At 37.0% G+C, this 27,742-nt stretch overlaps 3 protein-coding genes across 3 annotated transcripts; all 3 read left to right on the forward strand.

Moving 5' to 3' along the window:
* Window positions 1-13,449: 13,449 nt before the first annotated feature.
* Window positions 13,450-14,899, forward strand: LOC116171145 (piggyBac transposable element-derived protein 3-like). The gene has a single exon (XM_031487837.1). The coding sequence runs from the start codon at window positions 14,058-14,060 to the stop codon at window positions 14,787-14,789; it is 732 nt and encodes a 243-aa protein (XP_031343697.1). The 5' UTR covers window positions 13,450-14,057; the 3' UTR covers window positions 14,790-14,899.
* A 7,088-nt stretch (window positions 14,900-21,987) lies between these two features.
* On the forward strand, window positions 21,988-23,368 carry LOC116163124. The gene is made up of 2 exons (XM_031476975.1): window positions 21,988-23,170; window positions 23,365-23,368. Exons 1-2 carry the CDS (start codon window positions 22,164-22,166, stop codon window positions 23,366-23,368), a joined length of 1,011 nt encoding a protein of 336 aa, XP_031332835.1. The 5' UTR covers window positions 21,988-22,163.
* Window positions 23,369-26,205: 2,837 nt separating this feature from the next.
* On the forward strand, window positions 26,206-27,619 carry LOC116163133 (protein ALP1-like). Its single transcript, XM_031476985.1, has 4 exons — window positions 26,206-26,717; window positions 26,769-26,916; window positions 26,974-27,510; window positions 27,563-27,619. The coding sequence occupies exons 1-4, from the start codon at window positions 26,413-26,415 to the stop codon at window positions 27,617-27,619; spliced, it is 1,047 nt and encodes a 348-aa protein (XP_031332845.1). The 5' UTR covers window positions 26,206-26,412.
* The last annotated feature ends 123 nt before the right edge of the window (window positions 27,620-27,742 follow it).

The following is a 27,742-nucleotide window of genomic DNA, read 5'->3' on the forward strand; positions in this document are numbered from 1 at the left end:
GTGTGAATTTGCAATTTGCTCACCATATCGTGTAGCTTTCTTCGCATTTCGGCGTTTTCGCTCGTCACTCGCCAGAGGTAGTATCATATCTCCGCCGAAATGCATTCGTCGAAGAATTCGGGCGTATGAGGACAATCGACCGAAATCAAACGATAAGTGTGAGGACCGCCCCTTTTTTTGGAATTCTAATGCTTCTAGAAAAGCCTTCGGTTAACCGAAGATGTGTTTCTTTTCTATTAGGTCTCGCATCATATTAATCTTGACCGCGAATACTCTACATAATACGTCGGGGCGATCGACGACGTTTTGATTTTTCATCATGCTACTTTTGACCTCTTTATAGGTTGGGTTGCTAGTCGACGTAATCATAAAAGTCGGTCTACCTACGCGTTGAAACATCGCCATCGAATCGTGGAAGTACTGCTGATACCACGCCGGAGAACCGACGACGCTGGTCGTAAGGCGTAATACTTTCCGTAACGTTTTATTCGGATCGGTTATTCTGAGTTCCCTTTGTAAATATTCACGCACTTCCGTCGCCGTGGTGCACAAATGATGCACATGCGGTGATTGAACTAACAAATGTAAGATAACAAAAATGCGACCATTGTTCTTTAATGTCAAAGAGAAAACTGGGGTAGTTGATAATAAGATAAAATCATGAAATAACTAAAAAATCAATTTCAAATTTCCCATACTGCCCATCCAGATAACCGATGGCCTACCCGGCCATTTCGATCGAGATTATCCATCTCTCTATATCGATGGGTAACAATTAACGGCACAATAGAAACAAATTTAAATTTTACATATTCATCCTCGACCGTTTAACCACATCGTTAGAGGGACTCATTAACCTGCGTCACAAACTTCGACAGTGCAACAACCGAACACCAACCAAATTTAATCTCGCATCCGCGTGACAGTCCCATTAATTAATTTTAAATCAATTGCTCACACACAACAAGAGCGGCTCTCTTGAAACATGATCATTTCATGCAACTTTGAAAACGAGCACATTCCTGTATGTATAATTAACCGCTGTTTTACAAGATCTTCCAACCACAGGAAATTGTTGAAACCATTTACTTGACGTGCGAGATATCGAAATTTACAATACAAAATAAAAGGGAGCTGCGTTAGTGAATGACCGACAGTTAACATTAGCATTATAAAGTAAAGCGTAATTGAACCATGAGTGATACTTTCAACGAACTTCGTTATCATATACGGTCAACCGAGTACATTAGTGTATTGATCTTTAAAGTTGTAATAATGTTAGCCGAGTTTCTATTCAAGTTGTCGCTGCATATCGCAGCATTTGCGTTGCAAACTTTTAATTTAAGGGATATAGCATTCGTGTAGTGATTTCACACATGCTACGCTTTTGGAGTGTATTGTGGTTAAATAATAGTTTTCGCAGGCAGTTGTACATTTACTGTGGTAGACACGTAACTTCGTTAGAAACGACTATGCTCTATACAATCAACGCCAAGGTTTTAAAATATAATTACAACTTATAAACCTCGTAATTTCTACAGTGCTTTAGTTCGACGTTACCCATTTTTGAATCATTACACCGATTTCATGGGCAGTTATTTTTTTGTACATTAACTTTAATCACTGTAAAGTAATACTACTCACGTCAGTCACGCCATGTACAAATTGGATAACTTTGATATAATCCTTCGATTTAATAGTTACAATATTATTTTTGTACACTATAGAGGCTGTTTCAAGCAAACCGTTACCTAAAATTATTCAGGCTCCCAAAGGACCACCATAGTCCACAACTACGTTTAAAAATGGCAGAGAATTACTGATACGTACTTCCGGTAAGTTTCCCATAATATATTCTGCTGATTGTGGTCTGGCCTTGATACAAATCAAACAATTTCTGACAATTTTTCTGCATACATTTCTGCCAGCAATTGGCCAATATTTTTCGGTGCATCCCATCCCGGCGACTGAATAATAATCGAATATTCGTTGCAACTCTAAAAATAACGATTCAAATGGAGGACAATTTGGCTTTTTTACGGATTAGGTACCTACCATAGTTCCGTTATTTAAGGCATATGGTTAAAACATAATAGAACTTTTTATTCCATATTATAATTATGAGATAATCCCCGTAAATATTCCGCTAAATTGTCTAGGTGGTAATTTTCAACTTTTTGTAGTATTCGTCGATCTGCATCCTCATATTTGGCACGCTTTCTTGGACCATCGAATCCCGCGACATATTTTTCATAATCTACGTCGATTGTCTTTTGGATGTTCTTAAGTCCCTCCACTAACTTCTAAATTGTTAGGTGAGCAACACCGAATCCCATTGTAATCTTCGGTTTTAGGCTTCCGCAAAGTTATTTGTGCGATCAGTACCGTCCAAAGGTCTTCGATGAACCGACCAGATAGCAAACGGAAACGCCGGAGGGACTCTTTCACCGTTATTTCGCAATCGACTGACGTAAGTGTTTGTAAACCATGCAATAATTGGTTAAAGTTCTTCTGGTAGTTGATTTTCCAACATTGTAAGGGTGTGTACTTCCTCAGGTACAAATGCCTCGGAACCAGTTTTGCTTGCAAAGCAAAGTTTGGATCGATATTGTACTGCGCAGAAGTCGTAATTCAGACAAATGTTTTCGGAGGTTTTGTACCAAGTGAAAAAAGCAACCTTGTATTCTTGTTTGTGGAAATACTTCTCTTATTGCTTGGTGAATCGCAACTTCAAAGTCAACATTGACTACGTCCGGTTTGAATCCTGGCCAAACGTCCACAGTCATTTGGAACAATCGTCGATAGGTATGGAAAGATTTATCCGGTAGTAATGAAAATATTACAGGAAAGACATAACCACGGTCATTTTCTCGGCGAGCTAAAACGACAAATATTTGGGAGAATAATGGGGGAGAAAGAAAGAAAGTTCCGTCGACAAATACTCCTTTCATTTGATCAACCCAAGTGCAATTATATATACATTTGAATAAAGTATCTCCCCGTAGAAAATTCTAAGGGGAGATCCTGAACTTTATTAAAATTTCTACGAAGGAACCATAACCACGTTTTGATAATATAATTCCTATTCAGATTCTATCATCTCTAGAAAGAAAAATCTCACTCTATAAAATAAATTAAGTTCGCTGAATTTGATACATATCGCAGAGTTCAAATTGCTGGTACGACCGAAGCCTAGACGTGCACTGTTGCAAGGATGGTAATCGACGGGATTGCCCGTTGCCGGGATGACCGAAGCCGGGAAGTCGGTGCCGGGATGGGAATAATCGGGATGACAGTGGCCGAATATTTTTCCCGTACCGCATATAGAACACCTGAGCACCACAATGCAAAAGTCGCCTGTGTTCAGGTTCTACAATTGGATTAGTTACCTTGTGACTTTGTGGTAATATGATTGGATGTTTTTTGTCAAATGACATTCTCGAATGTTCCTGCCTCCTACACTAATGAGATCCTTATACATAAATGTAAACTTAATAATTTGCGCTTTTTTCTAATTTCACTATTGTAAAACTATAGTTGGGTTGACGCATTTTCCAGCTCAACAACTGATAATGCCCCCTTCGATGGTAACTCTTTGGTTTCTAATGTTATTTATGAATCTCAAAACATAAATTCACGTTACAATATAATGTCTATCAATTAACGTCTTTAAAATGACTTAAAAAATGGGAAATATATACAAAAAAATTGAAAGGTTTTTGTACTTGGGGTGTATAAATAACTCTTATGGTAAGGATGAATTTGGCCGCTCTAAATGTCCAACCACTTGTATCTCAATCAAGGTCAATTAAATCGATACGCAGTTTCACAACGTGGACTGAATAGTGCATTAAGTAAGAAAATCAAAAATGGATAACGTAGAAATTTTATATGTTAATACCCTGCTCGGGCGCCATTGTAAGATGTACTAGGTTTTGCTTTCGGATCACTCCAGTCGGCTGCCGAGAGGACAAGAGCCGGATTCGTTTTAAGACTGTTTAATTGAAATAAATTATAATAATTAAAATTACAATATATGTAACTTGTGTTGTATTAGCGGTACAGGATCCATTGGCCACGGTTGGAGAGACATTGCCGACTGCCACTGTCAAATGCCTGAAACGGTGTCGTCGCAACTTGAAACAAACATATCTTTTCACGTGTGCTATTTCGACTGGTCAAACGGGATGTTGATGGGTAGCGAGCGGTTGCCTTTGGGCTCGTAATCGATTAAAAACCTGTAATTCAATTTATTTACAACGGTGAACAGGTAGGGACATTACCGGTAACAAAAATCGGCAGACTTGTATTCCCTACAACGAAATCGCAACTATATAAATAAGTGCCAGGGAAATCTATCTAGTGAATGAAAATTAAACGAAAAGGAATTCTGGTTTCTGAAGAATAACGAATCAATGATCGGATCTGAACTACGGTATGAATTAATATGGAATTATAAATTCTGGTCGGTAAACAATCAAAATCAGACTTTTATCTGGGAAAGGAGAAATACAAACAAGTGGGAATTGAGAAGGGATTTAATTTGCAAATACTAACAATGTAATAACGTATATCGGAAAATAGAGATACGAATAACTGCTAATAACTTGTTATGACTATAAAATATGTCGCAGTCATGCTACATCCTTCAGTAATGAGAGTTTCATCAAATGTCTCAAGCCACACATTATGACACTGTCATTTGTGGACACATTCTATTTGGTAGATTGAATCTCAGAACGAATTTGGCAGCTGGATAAGCATAAATTCATATCATGTACAACTTTTCAACTCGATTCACCCACCTCATATTGTTACCGTTACTTCTCTTTTGTGAAGTGTTGACAATTGAGTAAAGCGAGGGTCGTATTTAAAAAGAGCGTTTAAAGAGATCACCGTTTAACGTGAATGGATGAAAAGTAAATGTCTGAGCTGACCCTTAAATTCAACAACCGCCTCGATGTAGACTTTTTCATGATACTTCAGTTTATTAAAATTTTTATAAGCGTTAATGCATTTCGGATGAACCATCGCAACTTCGCTACTCATACTGTAAAATAAGTTTTATAATAAACCATTTTACTTCGTTAATGTACGCATCGAGATTCATTATCAAACTTTTGGCGTTAGAGTTTTATACCGTGGAAAAAATTGAACCCTTCTTTTAGACAATATCATTTTCATACATGAAACATCAGGCAACAAAAACGAAGGGGTTAACATAGAAAGTACGAATATTAAATTACGATTATGTATCTTGAATGAGGGAAAACAATTGTTACAGTGAAATTAGGTCGGCTGTTGTGTGAAAGTAATAGTAAAGCAATTTTCTGTGTCTTGTTATGTAAATTACCTCACAAGTGTTTCCAAAATGATATTGTGTTATAACACGATCTTCTACAACAAATTCTGCACGCAAGATTCTCGGAATATGATATAATAATCTATTCGATACTGACGGCACATAATCTCGTTTATTATTCAACTTCTCGGTTCTACTAAGACATGAAGAATTTTTTTCATAGTCGTAGCCAACAAATATCACTTGCAAAATAAAACATACAACATTTCAAACTGACACGTTGGAGTAATTTAGCTCCTTTTCCATATACTACGACAGAGTTTAGTTTCAACTTCGGGCTCATAAAATATGATCATTTCAATATAATATATGAAACGGTACAATGCAATGAAGAAGATACACTAGAGAGAAATTATCTAATACGCGAATTTAAATGCTTAATTGAATTAGACACAGAACGACATTTATGTCTGGTTTAAATTTAATTTGCATGTGTAATATTATACGCATAATTTTAGTAAAAGTAGTAGCGGTATTCCCTTGTGCACCCGAAATTTTAAGACTTTCGAAAAAAAAACTTTTTTTTTTAATTTTTAACATATGGAAAGTTTCCAAGTCGTGTACTGAATACATTGAATACTTACACATCCTCTACAGTGGAGGTATGTGTATTCTTTTCGCATTCTTACTTCAGCTACACAGATGAGGAATGTGCCAAATATCCAAGAGTTTATTATTTATTGCCGTCGCGTGAAGATAAATGGGGTTTTTCATAATACGTTTGTCTAATTTTCTAATCGATTTAGCTGAGAAGGGTTGCACTAAATGATCGAGAGAATAATTCATTCAAGAGCATCGTGATCGGTATTTCATAATGTGCGATACTTCGGATGACATTTGATTAAGAATCCAATTTTTTTTCCATTTCTTGTTTATTACTATATGTTTCGGGAGTTTCCGGCACGGAGGACTATGATTTTCGGATTCAGCGGATTCCTTTACGCTTCGTTGATTGAAGTGACAACATCCAGTTTAGACTACTTTTGGAGCTAATTTGTGGATTAAGTTTGCACCCCAATCGCTAAAATATTGTGCTTATTTTAATCCCCAAGAGTAGTAAGAGGCCAGTACTCCACACCACTCTCCACTCTGACGTCACGGTCACGTGCTTTACGTCACGCCTCGTGATTGGTGATAAATTTGAATTTGTCGTGGTAAATTTGAATTTAGAATCACTGGTATAATAAAAATAATAATCTGCATAATATTTTTATACAAAGTTCTGGTGTTACACATAGTATGAAGATATATTTAGGCTAAACTAAAACTAAACTAAACTAAAAATTATAATAAAATCAAAATAATTAAGATATGTTAGATATACTTAGGTAAAAAGAAAACCAAAGTAGTCCACTAGAAAAGTGAACCAACAGTCAAAGGTAATCATTGGAGAGATGTAATGTAAGTTTTTTCATTAAAGACATTGTACTTTTGCGTGTAGAATCGTACTCACTGTTCATGGTGTGAGAATGTATGGTTTTTAACTGGTAACATAACTTTTGACGTGATTTCACTTCGGAAGCGTGCTCTTCTATCAAATTTAACAACATAGAACGAATTTATGCTTAGATAGGACCTAACGAATGTCGATCATTTAAGTAGCAAGGTTGATCACAATTAAACATTTAGTACGTACAATTTAAAACAATTACCTTAAAACTATATAACGTCTATGTACAATCACTGAAAGAAAAGTATGTCGCACATGGTGTCGAACGTAAAAATACACGGGGAATAAAAATAAGTGTGTTTGGTAGGTTACGCTATGCGTACAGAACAGCAAAACTTAACGGGTGAATGGCAAGCTGCTATACATGCGCATTGCGCGACGTACCCGTACGGAAGGGTGTCATAACAGTCGTGCAGTCGGCGCCGTTTATTGGACTCTGAGACTTCGATACATCGCGAGTTGCGGTCCGAACAATTTTGCGATCCGTATGTGCGTACAAGGGCTCTGCATTATTCAACACCACGGTGGTATAGACTGGTGAGCCGGCGAGAGCACAGGGAAATCTGTCGCACGAGTACCGACCTATTAGAAAAGGAGCACCCGAGAGCGAGAAAGCACATTCCGTCCATTCATATTATTGTAACGCGCGCTCACCTACAAGCAATTATAAACTGCCTTCATTGGTTGAATTTAGAGTTGTTACCTTCATAAAATGCATCAGTTGCACATTTTTTACTACGTTAAAATCACGGGGAGGATTAAACCATCCAAATTCTGAAATGTTTTATTTGTTAAAAACCGTTGAAAATACTCTCATGAGTCATACCACATGCTGCGTCCGTCAATTGTTTTTATCAGACAACTGAAGATTTGTTTTCTAGTACTACAACCATTTATTCATTCCCTTGTGAAGAAGCATAAACATGATATTATATTCAACGCAATATTCCTATATGAATCGATGAGGATAAAGCAATTTTATAAACAGGAAGGTATGAAAGCTAAGAAAGCTAGTGAAGAAAATAAGAAGCTATCTAAACTATGTACGAGTAATAAATGAATATTATTATGTTACTCAACTGGTTAATACAAAAAGTCCTGAAATATTCATAAATAATATGCATGTGTTTTCATTTCATTGAAAGTTTCGCCTTCCAACCAAATTCCTAAAAAAGATCGCTACTGTAGGTACATCTAAATTTTTTTTAATTCAATATCTTCTTAGTTTCCTAAATGGCAGTAGTTTCTGATATGTATTTGGGAAATTGTTATCTGAGAGCAGACTTGCACCAGTCGCGTAATGCAAGTCAAAGAGCTCACGCGTTTGTATAATGTAATAGTTTTGCAATAAATGTATTTCAGTATCCTTCCGTTATATGTGTATATATCCAGGATATCTAAATACAAAACAGTGGCGACGAGTGTCTTGATTAGTGATTGGAACAGTGGAAAATTGTGAATTAAAATGGCATTAAATCCGGTTAAAGTTGAAAACGTGCACGGCAATTTACACGAATTTGACCCAAACGTTCATCAATGGGACCTTTTTGTGCGTAAAATGAAACAATATTATTCTGCCAATAATATCGATAAGGCCGATAAACAACGTGCTTTATTTTTAAATGCGTTAAGTGATAACGCGTTTTCTTTAATGTTGGATCTTTGCATGCCGGATAAACCGGAAGAAAAAGATTTCGATAGTTTAGTGGAGTTATTCAATAACCATTTTAATCCAAAACGTGCAATATTCGCGGAAAAGGAACAATTTTACGGGGCGCGTAAGGAAAAACATGAATTGTGTAGTGATTGGGCAGCGCGTGTTCGTAGATTAGCAACGTATTGTAACTTCGGTCATTCTTTAAACATGATTTTACGTGATAAATTTATTATCGGTTATAATGACGGGAAAATTAAAGACAAATTGTTTCTAAGCGAGGAAAGTGTTACGTTTCAAGAAGCGGAGAAACAGGCGAAGACGTACGAAACACTAGAAGCCACTAGATCACATCAAATAGCCAATGATCAAGCGGATTTTTTCTACCGACGTGTCAATAACCAAAACCCCGGAGCAGCATCAACTTCTCGAAAAAGTGAGACGGCCGTAAAACCAGAGCCTTTGGACGTACATCTGGTAGGGAAAGGTAAACGTTTCAACAACCAGCAAGGTAAGAAGTCTAAATTTAGTAATTGGGACAAAGACGTAAACACTAAGTGTAGAGTATGTGGGAAAAATTCACATGCATCTACAGCGTGTAATTACAAAAACTATCATTGCCACAAATGTGGTAGAAAAGGACACTTACAGAGTGTTTGCGCCAACAAAAACATTCAACCACGGAAAACCGCAAACTCTCATTTTGTGGACGTAGACGATGACCTGGACACATTGTACAGTTTAGACATTAACAATCAATTTTTGTTACCCATTCGCACTATTAAAGACACAGAGAGTGGCGAACCAATTTTAGTTGATGCGTGTTTAAATAATGTGTATTTGCAATTTGAACTGGATACGGGTTCCGCGGTATCTGCAATGAACGAGTTTTTATTTGATACACTTTTTCCAGACGAAATTTTGGAAAGAACGAAAATTAAATTAAAAGGTTACAGTGGTGAAATTATTACCTACTCCACTAGGTGTCGCGTCAATGACAATCACATGCTCAAACAATAGGCATCCAATAAATATTTTTGTAATTAAGTATGGTGGACCACCAATTTTGGGACGTGATTGGTTTTGTAAAAATCAGCAAAATTTTAAAGTAATTAATAATGTGAACCTGTTTGGCGGCGACGTGGAGAAACTAATTTATAAATACCCTCAAGTATTTAATAATAAATTAGGCACTTTTACGGAAGCAGTGGTCGATTTAAAACTTAAAATAGGGACTGAACCCAAATTTTTTAAACCCCGTCCACTTCCCTTCTCGTTAAAAGAAAAGGTGGAACGCGAAATTAATAGGCTAGTGTCTGAAAACGTCCTATCTCCAATAGTCATGAGCGAATGGGGAACACCTATCGTCCCGGTATTGAAGAGAGATGGATCTGTCCGAATATGTGGTGATTATAAAATCACACTAAATCCATATTTGAAAAATGTGAGCTACCCTCTACCCAGAATCGAGGACTTATTTTCCAAATTAGCGGGTGGTAAATATTTTACCAAAATTGATTTAAGTTCGGCTTATCAACAAATTTTATTAAGCGAACAGGCCAAATTGTTATCAACCATAAGTACACACTTGGGTTTATTTGCGTATAACCGAATGCCGTATGGAATTAAAACAGCTCCATCCATTTTTCAATTAATAATGGAGAAAGTTTTAATTGGGTTGGAAGGCGTTACGTGTTTCCTTGACGATATCTTAATCGCGGGAAGAAATAAGGAAGAACATCTTCTTAGAATAGATTTGGTGCTTAATAAATTAGAGAAGTATGGATTAACAGTGCGAAGAGAAAAATGCAATTTTTTTCAAAAATCTGTTAATTACTTAGGGTTTGTAATAGATGAAGAAGGGCTCAGACCTTCTACTGAAAAGGTAGATGCATTACTAAAAGCTATACCTCCTAGAAATAAATCGGAATTAAAGTCAGTATTAGGAATGTTTAATTATTATCGTGCTTTTATTCCAAATTTTGCCAGTATGTGTGAACCACTTTATAGGTTGTTAAAAGACGAAAGTTCTTGGATTTGGAATAAAACCTGCGATCAAGCATTTGAGACTTTGAAGAAAACGATATCTTCTAAACATGTATTAGCACACTACGACTCTGCAGTTCCTGTAAAGTTGACAGTGGACGCTTCTTCAACCGCAGTGGGTGCAATTTTGACACACCGATACGAAAATGGAAAAGAAAGGCCAATAGCTTTTGCGTCTAAAATTTTGACAACCACTCAGAGGGCTTATTCTCAAATAGATAAAGAAGCTTATAGCATAATTTTTGGTGTATCAAAATTTACGCAGTACCTGTATGGTCGTCATTTTGTATTAGTCACCGATCATAAACCTCTTTTGTCGATTTTTGGGCCAAAGAAAGGTATTCCGATAATGGCAGCAAACCGTTTACAACGATATGCTGTATTTTTGTCAGCGTTTGATTACACCATTGAATACGTTAAATCGGATAAAAATGTAGCAGATTGTTTATCTAGATTGATTGAAGACAATCAAACCGAGATGAAAAATTACTTGGACGACGACGACGAAAACTTTACCTACTTAAATTTAATAGAAAAACAAGATATTTTTCGGCTTGATAAGAAAGTTATTCAAGAGGAAACTAGGAACGACGAAATATTGCGAAAGGTATTCGAATTTGCGTCACAAGGTTGGCCAAGTGACTGCAAAGAAGAGGAACTGAAACCTTATTATATTAGGCGAGACCAAATTACAATAGAAGATAACCTATTGATGTGGGGACATCGGTTAATCATACCATCACGTTGCAGGAAAGAAGTTTTAAAAGAGATACATTCGACACACATGGGAATAGTTAAGAGTAAATCATTAACTAGATCATTTGTATGGTGGCCTTCGTGCGATAAAAACGTCGAAGAATTTTGCAAAAATTGTTTAGCTTGCTCTAAACACAGAAACAGTCCGCCGAAAGCTGAAGTGATTGAGTGGCCAAAAACTGAACAGCCGTGGGAAAGGGTGCATATTGATTTTTTTGGTCCACTGCATAATAAAATGTTCATGATTGTGGTAGATTCCCATTCGAAGTGGATAGAAGTTGTTTATATGAAGAACATTACTTCGGAAAATACAGTAGATAAGCTACGAGAAATATTTAGTCGGTGGGGATTGCCAAAGATCGTAGTAACTGATAACGGACGTTCATTCGTGTCGGAATGTTTCAAGCATTTTCTATATATGAATGGAATTCAGCATATTACACCACCACCATATCATCCTGCCACAAATGGGTTAGCAGAGGTTTCGGTACGTACTGTAAAAACTCATATATTAAGGGCCATGGAAGAAAGGAATTCCACAGATCTTTTTGCGGCATTAAACCGTTTCCTATTGCACTACAGGAACAGCATTCACAGTAGTACGGGTGTTACTCCAGCTGAACTCTTGATAGGAAGAAAGCTACGCATGCGATTGGATCTCATTTTACCGGAAGAGCAGCTGAAGCGACAGCATTTGCGTAAAGAGGAACGAGGGAGAGATCCGAAGAGACTAACAAGAAACAGTGCGGAAGTGAAACGTAATAAAGTGAGTGCGAGAGGCAATTTTAAAAAAGGTGATCGTGTTTTTGTGCGCGATTATGGACGTGCTAAACCGAGTTGGGTACCTGCAGAAATTGTAGAACAAAACGGACCTCGAAACTATAAGACATTAACTAACGAAAACTTTATCTGGAGAAGACATTCGGATCAAATAATCAAAGGACCTTCTTACGATGATGACGACTTATTAGATTATTATTCACGTCCTTTGACTGTTGATTCAAATGCAACTATTGTTAATAATGTTGACGATGATGTAGTAGAGGAATCTGCAGTTGGAAAGGCTAGTTCTCCGGAACCAATTAGGGAAGCTGAAACAATTGCAGATGATTTTGTAGTAACTAATTCTAGAAGTATGTTGCGCCCAACCAGAAACAGAAAACCTCCTGACTGGTTCGCAATAAAATAACTTATGTTATGTGAGGGAGGAATGATATGTATTTGGGAAATTGTTATCTGAGAGCAGACTTGCACCAGTCGCGTAATGCAAGTCAAAGAGCTCACGCGTTTGTATAATGTAATAGTTTTGCAATAAATGTATTTCAGTATCCTTCCGTTATATGTGTATATATCCAGGATATCTAAATACAAAACAGTTTCCCTTCCCCTAAAGTTTAAAAAGGAAATGCACCCTAAATTTATCACAATAGTATAAAATTACTTTCACCGTAACACATACCTTTACCAATTAAACGTGTGGTACTGCAGCAAACAATGCAAACCAACACTCGACAGATGATCCATGTAAAGTAATATTTGGATACCTGTCCACCTTACTGTGCTCACAGAAACTGTAACACTAGACTGCCAACAATAATTTAACCTTCCTAGTACCGGGTGGGGTGAATCGTCACCCCAGGTTAGCTTATTTTGTGTATTTATTGTCTTTAAGGCATTATATTGTGGTCTTATTTTTTTACATTGTTCTTTGAACATTTAACTACATAGACAAACAAAAAATTAATCGATAGCGTAAGAAACTTCCAAGAAATTTTGAAAATTAGAAACGAAAACACGGCTGGGGTGAGGATTCACCCCACGTGGTAGCGGGCGTTTTAAAGTTTTACAAAGGGGTTTATGCAATTTTGTCTGAAATTCCTTTACCACCAGTCCGCAAATGATATATCAGATAACCTGCATATGGTAATTTAATTCCCCAGTAATTACTCAATTATCCTAATGGAGTTATTTGTCTACGCGGTAATTAGTATTGTTACCCAGTACATTGAAAAGACCTACTACTATTGTTTCTTATTGCTTGTTATCTTTTTGGATAAATGTTCATTATATAGGTATAATGTACCTCACTCCAGGAATGTCCTGTAATTGTATAAATAAGTAATCGCAATTTACTAAAATTTATAATTGGTTCTTCGACGTTAGTGTAAAGACTGTGAAATGATTGTGTGTGTTTTGACAATGGCGAATATAGTTTCATCTCGAACGAAAAGGATTGTTCACTTAGCTCAAACTTCTTATCATTCCGGTGAGTAAAATTATCCATGCCAAATTTACACAGCACTAATTGCTGTATGTTTGTAAATGAGGAATTCGAGAACTGCAATCATCCTGATCTAGACATAGACGAAGGTTCATCTTCCGAAACGGAGAATAACATCGAGAAAATAACTGAAGTCGACGATGAGATGACGGTCGAGTCGGGTGACGCACAAGATATGTTTTTCGCCAAGGATGAAACAGTTTGGCTAAAGGAACCTTTCAAGAGGAAGCGACAGCGATAAAAAAACGTAATAAAAACTCCTGAAGGTGTTATTCCCCAAGTACCTAGAGATAGCAGCATTGCAGACGTTTTCAAGTTGTTTATATCTCCCGAAATCATCCAAACTATAGTGACCTACACAAACCAAAGGGCAGCTTACGAAATAGATAATCACAACGACAGTGAAGAGGGTTTGGTTTGGAAAGATGCAGATGAAATTGAGATATATGCCTACATTGGATTGCTGATATGCTCCGGAGCACTCAAAAGCAACAGGGAACCTGTAGTCATGCTCTGGCAAACCGACCCATGTTTCCAACGTCCAATATTCTCAGCTACAATGCCGCGAACGAGATTTTCTCAAATTTCAAGTTGGATGCGCTTTGACAATAAAGACACCAGAGAAAATAGAAGAAAAACAGATAAAATGGCACCTATAAGAGACTTATCCGATAGCTTCATAAATAATTGTAAAAAGTACTACAATTCTGGTTCTCATTTGACCGTGGATGAACAACTAGTGCCATTTCGTGGTAGGTGTCCATTCCGTGTATATATGAAAAGCAAACCTGCCAAGTATGGCATCAAAGTTTGGGTACTGGCGGATGCAGAGACGCCGTACTGCAAAAACCTCCAAATATATCTCGGAAAAAAAGGAAATGTTCCAGAACGCGATCAAGGTAAACGAGTTGTGCTAGATTTGGTTTCGTGTTTGGGCTCGGGTTACGGTATCACTACGGACAATTTTTTTACTTCTCTTGAGCTAGCCGAAAACCTACTAGACAGAAATCTTACCTTGTGCGGAACACTGAGAAGAACGAAGACATTTCTACCAACGGAATTTTTACCTTCTCGAAAACAGCCAGTATATTCCTCGATTTTTGCTCACCAACCGGAGGTTACTATGGTATCATATGTGCCCAAACAGAACAAAAGCGTAATACTGCTGTCCTCAGAACATCGTGAGGGTACCGTTTCAGAGCAAAATCACCAGAAACCAGACATGATAAATTCACTATAATTCTACTAAGGGTGCAGTTGACGCCCTCGATAAAATGGTAGCGGAATATAGCTGCAATAGACAGTCAAAAAGGTGGCCAGCGGTTGTTTTTATGAATTTTATAGATGTTGAGGCAGTAAATGCTTTTATTTTATGGGAAAAGCTACAACCAGCATGGAATGCCCAGCATTTGGATAAAAGGAGGCTGTTCCTTCTTGAATTAGGAAAACAACTGGTGGAACCCCATATGCGAAGGAGGATAAGCAACTCGAACATTCGCTCAAGAGTAAATAAGAAGACCATTCAAAACATTACTAAAATATTAGACGACATTGCAAACCAGCCTGATGAAAATCGGAAAGAACAAGTGGAACAGGTGTGTGAATCTAGAAAAAGAGGAAGGAGTAGGACTACAGATAAGAAGGTGATATCGAAATGTGTAGAATGTAAAAACTTTGTGTGCCCAGCCCACAGCAAGACGACAAAAATATGTGATAAATGTAATTGTTATTAAGTCTCATTGAATTTTTGTAAATAAATGCATATTTTTAAATACTTTAGTCTTTTATTAGACAGAAATTAGGTAAACGTAATTAATAATCATATAACATATGTAAGTAGCTAAGAAAACTAAAAAAAAGTATGGGGTGAAAATTCACCCCACGTAGTATTGGACGTTTTAAAAATCACCTGGTACTAGGAAGGACAAATTTCCCGCAGAGTGAAGTTTATGTTGCACAATTGATTTATCAACTTTCAGATTTTTTCTGATAATGTAGTTACATTGTTTTCAATATAATATGCAGAACAGCTGCGCTTACCATTTGGCATTATAGTTTTTGGCACGATTTCGCTCCACTACAGGTGACAAGCCGGCTATCCGGCCGGTGCCGATAGCAGCCAAGCAAGTGCGCCGCTAGGCGGACCGCGGACGCGCACGAGCTGCATATAGAAATATCATTTACTCGAAAACGGTAAGACCTATCACTAAAATTCTTTCACCAAAAACTTTTGGTGACTGTCAGCTACAATTCGTACGATACATGTATAGAGATTCCTCAAATAATAAAAAAGTTTCTCGCAGAGTGAAGTTTACGCTTCTCAATAATCGATTTATCGACTTTGATGACAATTATCATAATGTAGTTATATGATGTTTTCGATGTAATAGGCATAGTTAGAAGCGCTAACTATTTGGCACTATAGAACTGAAACAATTATAACAATATCTCGTGCGGAAGCCGAGATATCCCGGTGTAAATCTCTAAAAACATAAAATTTTTATTAAGGGTACACTTTTTAGTGGTTTTTTGACTATAAAAAATGTCATGACCACCGCAAAATGTCGTAAAACACCATTTCGGATGCAGAATTACAATATCTACATACTCTACTAGGTCTGATCTTGTTATACCTTCAAACATTTTTTTCCCATTTCTAGACGACTTTTTTGCCCGATTTCGCTCCACTATACGGTGATGTAGTCGTTCTTGGCCGTCGAAAACACCTTGTACGCATAATTCTTGAGACCGCCGCTCACGAATTCGACGATACGACTACCGAGCCCGTATGCTTCCACCTCGTCGGTCATGTCGCCAAGGAAATCACCCACAGGTGGAACCCACTCGTCCGGTCTTTGTGTAAAAATTAACGAATCTGTATCAAAGTACAGTACCCGTTGACCAAGCTTTTCCAGATAACTATACAGTAACAGCCGAGCATTGGGGGGTCGTATAAGCAGCCAATACGACATTGCCAGTGGTGAGCTCCACTTCCGCAAATACCGGAAGTAGCCATCAACTTTGTTATTTTAAATAGGAACCCCCTGTTTTTTCTACATTTTCGGATTCTATATCGAATTTGGAGTACAACGATAGTTGACCCTTTGCTCCAAGGGCTTTGTCGATATTCAAGTTTTTATGTCAAAAATTGAATTTGTAGGGGTAATTTTAAAAATGTATTATTCGAAAACGGCGAGAGATATTGCAAAACAGTTTTCACTGCTTTATTAAGGAAAGATTAAATTTATTTATCGTATGCGTAACCGTCTATAAAAGTGAGACTACGTCACTTTTTCAAAGCTCTCAACGTTTAAATTTTAAAATATCCATTACCCCATTTTTTCAAATGGCACCCCCAAGTAATATGTCGGCTTCGGTATATCGGCGTACGGAAGCTGAAATGTAATGGACGAAGGTGACGTGGAGCCACCGTTTCTGTATACCACAACGGTTCTTCGTAAAGCGAAACAAGAACCGAAGCAATTAAAATACAACATTGTTCACGGACCCGATCCCATAACGTGCCTAGAGCTAATGAAACACGAAGAACCATATGCGGAGACAATACACGACAATGACCAAGATAAGTTCTTTGTGCATTATTACTCTCCCGCCCAACTCCAAGTGTATAAAAACTGTTGGAAGACTGGTCACGTAAGTTTAGCGATAGATGCAACAGGATCTCTTGTGCGAAAACTCCAAAGGCTTCATGGCCCGTCAGGCCACATTTTTTTATATGAAGGTGTTATAAACACGGGAAAGGCGCAGCTGCCTGTTCTTCAAATGCTTTCTGAACAGCAAGATGCAAACAGCATATTATACTGGCTCAATGAATGGGAACGGAGAGGTGCGCCTTGTCCACACGAAGTAGTAGTTGATAATTCAGCGGCCCTGAAAGCAGCTATTTATCGTTCCTTTGGAAGATCAGCAGATACAGCAGGTTATAAAGAAAAGTGCTTCAGATATCTACAAAATCCAGAAACGACGATTCTTCCCCGGTGTTTTGTTAGGCTAGATGTTGCCCATATCATAAAATCTCCTTGTCGGTGGAAGGTTTGGACGAGTAGTGCTATGGAGCGTCTCCAAGATTTTTATCTTCGACTATTAGGTTTACTAATAAAATCCGACACTCTTTACGATTTTCAAATGATCCTGACACACGTTCTCTGTTTGTCATTAAGTGAAAATCAAAACCCACATACAGAACAAAGTTTAGAGATTGTGAGAGCGAAAATCATGGGTACAGTACACGATGGGATATATGAAAAATATCGATCAACATACGGTTGAAGCTGACAACGGGCAGGAGCAAGACACCGATTCCCTCCAGATAAGTAGGTGGTTGAAGAACATTACCGAGCTGGTGGAATTGCAATGCAGTACGGGGGCATTGAATCCATATTACGCTCCAGAAGTATTGGCCGAATTTCTAAGGTTATCATTGGATTTTGTAATGTGGTCTGCTGTCATGGTTCCTCATTTTCACTCACCAAGATCAAGAGCATCGTCGGCGATTGTTGAAAGTGATTTCAACGATCTGAAGGGTCGAATTTTAACGGGGGAAACCAAGCCACTTTTAGTGCATAAATTTATTGATAATCACATGCACTGGTGCATATCGCATAGTTTCCGCATCTCAAAAAGTTGCCATCCTACCCCAATCAACAAAAAGGCAGAACGAATAGAACGCTAAACCAGAATTTGAAGAAAGTGACGAAGTTGCTAAGGAACACAGTTATGAAGAGGAAGCATCTTCCACCGTTGAACTTAATTCACTTGAAAATTGGCGAAATCAGATAGGCAAAAAGGCACCACCCAGGAAACGGCCCAAGTATTTAACAGAATTCCCAGAGCTCGTTGTAGCATTACATGGGAATAAGCCTAAACCACCATCATCGAAATTATAAAAGAATGGAAATTTGTGCCCCTATCTTAAAATTGAAAGTCAAATGATAAAAATTTACAATTCGTGTGCCTTCGATGCATTGGTATCCTTGCAATGCTTATATTGAATTTGAAACTTATAGAATTTATATCGATAACCAAGAAAATCTTCCTACAAACTGCAAGGAGTCTAGCTAGAATAGGTGCAGTTAAAGATACATATATCTTACGTGCAAAATCGTTGAACCAAGTCCTCCGACCAAAGCACTCTCTTTTAATGTCCCTTAGGCACGACAGAAAAAGTACCGAAACACTTGAATACGATTGCACTGAAAATCTTGCCAAGTTGACCAACGATCTGCTTGGATCAAATTGTAGCCTTAGGCCGGATGTCCACCGCATCGGAACGACCAAGATCGGTGCGATTTGAATCGCTCGATAAAGATCGCGCGCGTGTGCTCCTATTGAAGCCTGTCCACAGGCTCGATTTTTTTCGGGACCGATCGAAATCGCAACCGACCATTTTCGCCCGACCCGACGTTCTTGAACGATCATTTGTCGGCAGTCGTGTGTCATAATAATCAAAAGTTCATCATCATTTAAATTTGTGTTCATGATTCGCAAGTTCATGGGCACAAATGAAAGCACCTCTGTTTCTTTTATTAGTTATGTACGGAAGAACCCAATAACTGTGGCGGCGAATTATCTTTCGCCTGTGGTGCAAAAGCATGACAACTGCTTCACTTGACATTTTATTTCATGTCAACTGTCAACCCGATAAAAATCGTTCGAAAGGCGATCTTCCTATGAACATGAATTGCCAATTTTAGTCGGCCCGATCAATCTGGATACGACTACAGTTGGACCGATTCTCGTCGCCCCGATTCGGTGGACATCCGGCCTTAGTTTAAAGACTCATAGTACCACGACAAGGAAGCAATTTAACGTTGTGGATACCGATCCACGTACAATTACTACCCAGGGTATGGACCACTTGGCTGAAGCTATCTTAGAAGTAATTGGAATACATGGTACTAGTGGTTTAGAGAAGATTAGTAGTTAGTACACATGAACATACTCATCGACGTTGATTACTTGGCTACTCATCTGCCAATTGCGCCACCCCATGAATTCAACAGGCCTCATTGTCTTCGTGAGGTTCCAACGGAGTTAAGTATTCAAGACAACATCAAAATATCGATTAGTGGGGCTTGTAGCGTATCGCCCCGGCCATTATACTGCATATACCCGAAGGGTTGCGATCTCAACGTGGGATCTTCACGATGGACTCGCAAAGAAGGTTATGACAAATATATCACCATCCGATTATTAAATTCAACGACGACATCAAAAACGCCTGTAGCCATATCCGTAGTTATCTATACCATACTATTGTAACGGAAACGCTCCAGACGTGACGTCGCCTTTGGCGCTCTGGAATTTTCTAGGCGCGCGATAGTGGGAATGTTACATTGCTTGCGTGTATAAATGGTTGCGGACCGAACATCGCAGTCAGTTTACTACCGAACGAGATCGAGTACGGACGAAACATTGAGCGCGAAAATCTGATATAAATTGCGAAGCGTGTAATATAAATAGTCGATATAAATTGTACAGTTTTTATAGTGTTTTAGTTTTGTTTAATAAATATTGATATACATCGAACCCGAATTTATAAAAAATCACGTTACACTATTGTAAATATTGTACGATGTTTTTATATCCATTGTAAGTATTCATTTAAAACATGTCAATAAAATCATTATTGCTGTATAGTTCTTTCTGAATAGGTATTGCGTTTTTCAATGTTTACTAATTCCACAGATTTCTTTGAAGTTGTCCAATAATCTGCAGTAGCTTTCTTACACATACTTGTTTCAGTACTCAGTATACGTTATAAAATGGCCGGTTTCTGGACCGACTCATGATAGCTCACTTTTGGTACGAATGAAACATCGTTCTATTCAATTGCTTAAAATATCGGCTAAAATAAGAATGGAATTGACATTTGGCAGTATGGTAAATTTTGCAGAATCCCACCCCACTTTGGACAATTGAGTCAGTTGTACCAGTTCAGTTGACTGACAATTTAATTGGGCAATGTTTGAATTTTGACCAATGATATTTGTTAGAAAAATTGTTAGAAACACTTCATTCTTAAATTTCAGATTTTATCATTTGAAAATGAAGCGGGTACTTACAAAAGACCACTGCTACAACAATAGTTTAACTTCAGTTCAGTTTACTGTGATCGAATAAAGAAATTTAATTGGTCAAAATTCAAACACTGCCCAATTTATTAAGTTCCTTAATATCAGTCAACTGAACTGGTACAACTGGTTCATAGTGTTTCATGGTTGACTCGATCCATTCTTAAAATGCCTAAACCTATCTGGAAAATGCCAAAATATATCCTCACGTAATTGCAACCTAAAATCGCCTAAATACAGCAGACGGGCGGACAAATATGCAAATATGCTCAGACAATTTCTCGATTACTATTAAAACGACAGGTAGTTAGTTCTACGGTAAAGTACCATCGTACATTTTAATATAAAAATTTTATTGTTTCACTAACAGTGACTATTAGAGTTTTTTACGTTTACCTAAAAACTGCACGTTTTTTACGGGAACCACCTCGACGTGAGAAAAATTTTATTTCATAGATATTTATCCTTGACAGATCATAGCATCCCTTTTTTACAACGATAATTTAAAAAACGGTGATCGCAATAGCCACCTAAAAATAAAAGCCTTGAAGATGAGGGTAATGGTATTTTGATTTCCAAATTTTTTATAATTAACGATATACAAAACATATTTTTTCTACAACTGTCAAAAAAACCTGTCATTTTCTGACGGATTTCGAAACGCGAAGTACTAGATTTTTAATCGGTTAATTAATAAGTAAGGTTGCTCTTGACAACGTGCGCGAAATCGTCAACAGTGAAAAAAAGTACTTCGCGCACGGGACAAAGTTGAACTTAAACAGCAATTTAATTAACAATCGGTTCAGTTGTAGAAAAAATATTGTATATAACGCTAGCGCGAAGTTATTTCGCGCATTTGACTGATATTTTAACTCGGCTTCGCCTCGTCAAAATACCTTCAGTCTCAATGCGCGAAATTGAACTTCGCGCACTTGTTATATAAATAACTATTTTTCCTCATTTAATCCAATTAATACACTTGTAGAATTGTAGAGCACCACCGAAAGTTAATTTGCCCATTTAACTTTTTTTAAAAAGATGCATATCGAGATGAAAAATATGATGACAGTACAATTTGCTCGCCCACAGACGATAAACAAATGACCTGCATTAATAAACAAACGAAATTATAATTTTGGGCGAGCCACCGTGAAGTTAGTTCGCCCATTTGGAATTTTTAAAAAAGACATACGGAAATGCAAACAAACGATAAAAATAGTTAAACAAACGTAAACAAACGACAAACAAACGACCTGCATCGATAAACAAACAAAATCATAATTTTGGGCGAGCCACCGTGAAGTTAGCTTGCCCATTTGAAATTTTTGAAAAGACGTACGCAAATGCAAACAAACGATGAATTTGGCTAAACAAACGATGTGCATACAAATAATATTAATATGAACAATGGGCGGTGCCAACTTCACGGACGTATGAGACTTTGCCCCTGACGGACGTTAAGCAGTATCAGGAATCGGAATACATTCTAGTAACAATTCTTTTTTAGGAGTACCGAAGCAATGACTAAATCCACCATGCAAGTATATTACCAAAATGTTAGGGGTATTAGAACTAAAATGCAAAATTTAATGCAGTCTGTGTTTGCAACTAATTACGACGTTATTTGTCTTACAGAAACATGGTTAAACCAGGATATTTCTTCAAGTGAATTACAAATTAGTAGTAATTACAACGTGTACAGGCAGGATCGTAATATCCTAACTAGTAACTTAAAACGTGGTGGTGGTGTACTTATCGCGGTGAATAAAACATTGATGTCTAAATTGATCTCAACCACTGTCGATAATGTTGAGCATATTTTCGTATTGGTTATGTTTCTCGGTAAATGTTACATCATAGGTAATGTGTATATTCCACCCAATTCACATTCAGACGTTTACGACTTACACTGTACTGCAACTGAAAATGTTCTTAATCGGTATCCCGACCACGTGCTAATTTTGTGTGGCGATTACAATTTACCCAATATCAAGTGGATCAACGACCAATATGGTCTTCATGCAACGGGCCAATTAAATGAATCAGGAACTATAGTAGCTGATCATTTTGCCTATCTAAATTTATATCAAGTAAATAACGTGCGCAATGATTACAATGTAATTCTAGATTTAGTGTTTACAAATGACTTTAGCTTGGTTACACACACAGCAGAGGATTTCTTACTTCCAATTGATCATTATCATCCCCCTATCAGTCTAATAGTTGAATCATGTCAACTTGGTGCTGATGAGCTGAAAGCTGATTATTTTTATTATGATTTTAAAAACTGTGATTTTGCAAACCTGAATTTGCACCTTTCGCTAGTGAATTGGGATTTATTGTTTTCCAGCTGTGATATGAATGTTTGTGTACAGTCTTTTTATGAACTACTGCATCATTTTTTTGAACTATATGTACCTAGAAGGAAAAGTGCCACTTCTAAGTTTCCTAAATGGTTTTCACGTAATGTAAAAGAACTTCTTGTGCAGAAAAAGGTTGCTCATAAAAAATATAAACAAACGCGCCTGTCTGGTGATTATTTAATATTTAGTGGTTTACGAACTAAATGCAATAAACTCATAAACGAGTGCTACAGTGACTATATTAATGTTACCGAAAATAATATTCACACAGACCCTAAATATTTCTGGACATTTGTACATGACTCTAAACGAAGCCATTCCTTACCTAACAGTATGTGTTACAATGGTAGTGTTACAGATGATCCGTGCGAAATTGCAAATTTCTTTGCCAATTTCTTTGATTCGGTGTATCCAAATGTGCGTGATACTTGTGTACCTGATTTTCAATATGTTAAGACTGTACATTTAAATACTTTAACTGTCTCTGCAAATGATGTTTTCACAAAACTTGAACAATTGAATACTAAAAAAGGTGTCGGCCCAGATGGAGTACCACCACTAATCTTAAAGGAGTGCCGTTTTACTTTGGCAAAACCATTGCTGTTCCTTTATTCGCTATCACTTAAATCTGGATACTTTCCTATACAATGGAAAGAAAGTTTTTTAATACCATTACACAAAGCGGGAGATAGGGAATTAGTGCAAAATTACAGGCCAATATCAAGAATTTCACAAATACCAAAGATTTTTGAAAAAATCGTTTCTGATAAAGTTACACCCATTTTAAATTGTTTATTGACCGATCACCAGCACGGTTTTGTGAAACATAGATCAACACAAACCAACTTAATAACGTACAAACACCACTTACTCAATGCCATGGAAAATCGTATACAAGTGGATGCCATTTACACGGACTTTACTAAAGCATTCGATAGGGTGTCTCACAAAATTTTGCTTGCCAAACTGGATGCAATGGGGGTGTCTGGTAATTTTAATGTATGGCTTTCTAGCTACTTATCCGAACGAACACAAACTGTATTGATACAAAATCATTTTAAATCTAAAAAAATCAAAATTACATCTGGTTTACCTCAAAGTGGTCATTTGTCTCCAGTTTTATTTAATTGTTTTATTAATGATGTATGTGATTTCGTAATACACTGTAAATACCTTTTGTTCGCTTATGATCTTAAAATGTATACTGAAATCAAATCAGTGCAAGATTGCCTTAATATGCAGCTTGACCTTGATAACTTGGAGAAGTGGTGTAAATTGAATGAAATGGAGTTAAATGTAGGTAAATGCAAATCCATCAGCTTTTACAGAATAAAAAATCCAATTAAATTCAATTACTGCCTAGGGCAAAAGGTACTCGAAAATGTGACATTAATTAAAGATCTAGGTGTTCATTTTGATTGCGAACTTACATTTACTGATCACATCAATATTACTGTTAATAGAGCACTAAAGATGTTAGGGTTTGTGAAAAGGTCGTGTGGAATGCTTAAGCGGGTGTCTTGCATTAAAGCTGTTTACATAGCTTTTGTCCGTAGCATTCTAGAATATTGTTCAATTGTCTGGTCACCATATTATGTAACTCACTCTGTCAGACTAGAAAAAGTACAAAATAAGCTGTTAAGATTCTTGGCATACAAATTAGGAGTTAATGTTGATAGCATAGACTACTCACTAATTAGGGTCATGGTAAACATCAAACCATTAAATCTTCGTCGACAAGCATCTGAGCAGATCTTCTTGTTTAAATTATTAAATGGAGAAGTTCATGCTAGTGAACTACTAGGTACACAGTCTAAATTTTCTGGCAGCCATCAAAAGAACTAGCAGCAAGAAATTATTTTACATTAATATGCATAGAACTAATTACGCCATGTTTACACCAGTTGATAAGATTTGCTCAGATGCAAACGGACTTAATATTAACATGTTTAGTGTACCATTTTCGAAGTTCCGGAGAGAACTGGAACATAAATTGTATGGTTAAGTTATTTGTAATTTTTATAATGGATATTGTCCGTCAAATATATTATTACATAAATTTTAAATTACCCCGACAGGAAAGGCGCACAAAACCTGAGTGTTGGCGCACAAATCAGCACAGTGTCTTGTGTATACGAGAATGATTGTGTTCCAGCATTAAGTTGGACCCCTAATAGAAATTTTTGATTTTCTCGTAAACAAGAACATTTGGGCATTGGCCCTCAAATGAGCCTCAAACGAACACAATATTTTAGCGATATAACAAAATGGGGTTTTGATTTAGGGGTGCTAACTTAACCCGATCGCTAATTTGTCAGGACTATGACCCGACGCTTAGTAAAAGTATTGGCAAATGCGAAATATGTGTAAAAAAAGGATACGCTTTGATGATACGAAAACTATGTTTGACGATACAGCAAATAAAAATGCAAACTTCGCCATACTGTTATGCTTTTGATTTAAAACACATGCCATCAAATCATTCGCTGTATTAAAGCTTTTATATTCTGGATATACGTTTGAATGAGTACAAAAGGGCATCATTACATTCAATCGAACTCCATCGGGTATGTAAAATGGCAAATTGGAGATAATGTTTATATACACATCTCATAAAAATGGTACAGCATTTGAATAAAATAGTATTTTGTGCCACGGATGAGCGTAAAATTTTACCGTATCAATAAATGAAAGTAATTGTTTGGAAATTGGGAAGCGAAGATAAAGCGCTTAGGATTTGATTGTGGGAAAGTAAAATCAAAGCGTCCGTTACGATTTCCTATATCGCGATACATCTGCGCGATTTAACTTTACTGTCAAAATTAGCTACAAAGGGTGTAACAGACCGTAAGGTATACGGGAATCTAAATAAGATCTACAACATTTCACACAAGTTCACAAAGCAGTACGAACGCTTACTTAGGACCATCACTTAAATTTTCTCCGCCTCTTCGATACGATCGTTGTTTAAATATGTAAAAAGACGGGATACATATCCGAACAAACAAAAGAGCGATTATACTGTTCGCTGTTAATTTAATTTTTGTGTATCCATGCTTATTACAATAAATTTAGTTCATCCTTTCGTAATTAAAGGCCGTCTGACACGATGCTAAATTTTTGGTAAAATTTGTGAATAGAATTTTATCATAAAAAATTTACTTCCATAATTTATTTAACAAAATTATATTGTCTGACACTGTACAAAATTTATCATAAAAATTAGTAAGTGCGTCTGCGCTTTGCATTTTTTTTCTAGGGAATATGGGTTTTTAAGTCAATAAATCTGGTAGTGGTACACCTACACATATAAATAACAAAAATAACATAACCTCTTCTAGTATTTACTTTTTTGATTTTTCATTATTTCATATTATTATCTATTGTGCTACTACTGGTAATTGTAATGAACCGAAATCTAATCGCTAGCTCGGCACTTGCCGCAAGTGTCATTGTCATTATGTCTTGTCTTCTAACAAAAAGGCGTAATAAACGTACTCGAATTTGGAGCAGGAACTGGCTGCAAAGGCGAAACGAGGGTCGTGATGTTTTAAACATGCTAAATACAGAACTTTTACCCGAGGATCCAAATGCATATACAAACTTTCTGAGATTAACTAACGATCAGTTCGAATATTTGCTGTCGTTGATATCAAATGAAATATGCAAACAAGATACACTAATGCGAGAATGCATCCCTTCCAGAAGCAAGTAGGTGATTAAAAAATTAATCATAGGCACTCACTTGTGCTATCATTTTAGATTAGAAGTTACCTTGCGATTCCTAGCAACAGGCGAGACATACCGATCCCTTATGTACACCACTAGGATACATGAAACTACGATAAGCCGCTTTATACCTGAAGTGTGCCAAGCCATAGTCTTGAAATTAAAACCAATCTATTTAAAAGTAAGTTATAGTCCGTATATTATACTGTCAATTTTTACGATATGAAACCTGGTATAGGCACCAAGAACAGCAGAAGAATGGAAAAAAATTTCTCAAGATTTTGATCAATTATGGCAATTTCCTCATTGCGTGGGAGCTCTTGATGGTCGCCACATCACTTTTAGGGCACCCATATCTGCTGGCTCGTATTATTACAACTACAAAGGTGCAAATAGCATTGTGTTATTAGCATTAGCCGCTGCCAACTACAAGTTCATTTACGCAAATATAGGTGTCAATGGACGAATTAGTGATGGGGGTGTTTTTCAGAATAGTAGCTTGTCAAGGGCACTACAAGACAATTCTTTGAGTCTACCAGCCCCAGAGGTATTACCAGGAATGACAGAAGCTTTACCGTATGTTATTGTTGCCGATGATGCCTTTCCGCTGTCAAAGAACCTATTGAAACCCTATCCAGATCGTGGACTCGGCAATGATAGCAGAATTTTTAATTATCGGTTGTCCCGTGCTCGGAGAATAATAGAGAATTCCTTTGGAATTCTTGCAAACCGATTTCGTCTTCTGTTAAATCCAATTAATTTAGATGCAGAAAAAGTAGAGTTGATTACACTCACTTGTGTAGTGTTACACAATTTTCTCGCAACAGACAATGCACAATCATATATTGAACTTGAAGAATTTAATGAAAACTTGCCGAAAATAAATCGACAGTGTGGTAACCGGACATCTATTGCAGCAAGAGATATTCGTGATCATTTTAGAAGTTATTTTAATTCTTCACAAGGTTCGGTGCCCTGGCAACAAAATGCAATAAACAATTTTAATT

The sequence above is a fragment of the Photinus pyralis genome, unplaced genomic scaffold, assembly GCF_008802855.1.
Source record: "Photinus pyralis isolate 1611_PpyrPB1 unplaced genomic scaffold, Ppyr1.3 Ppyr1.4_LG1, whole genome shotgun sequence".
Taxonomy (NCBI): domain Eukaryota; kingdom Metazoa; phylum Arthropoda; class Insecta; order Coleoptera; family Lampyridae; genus Photinus; species Photinus pyralis.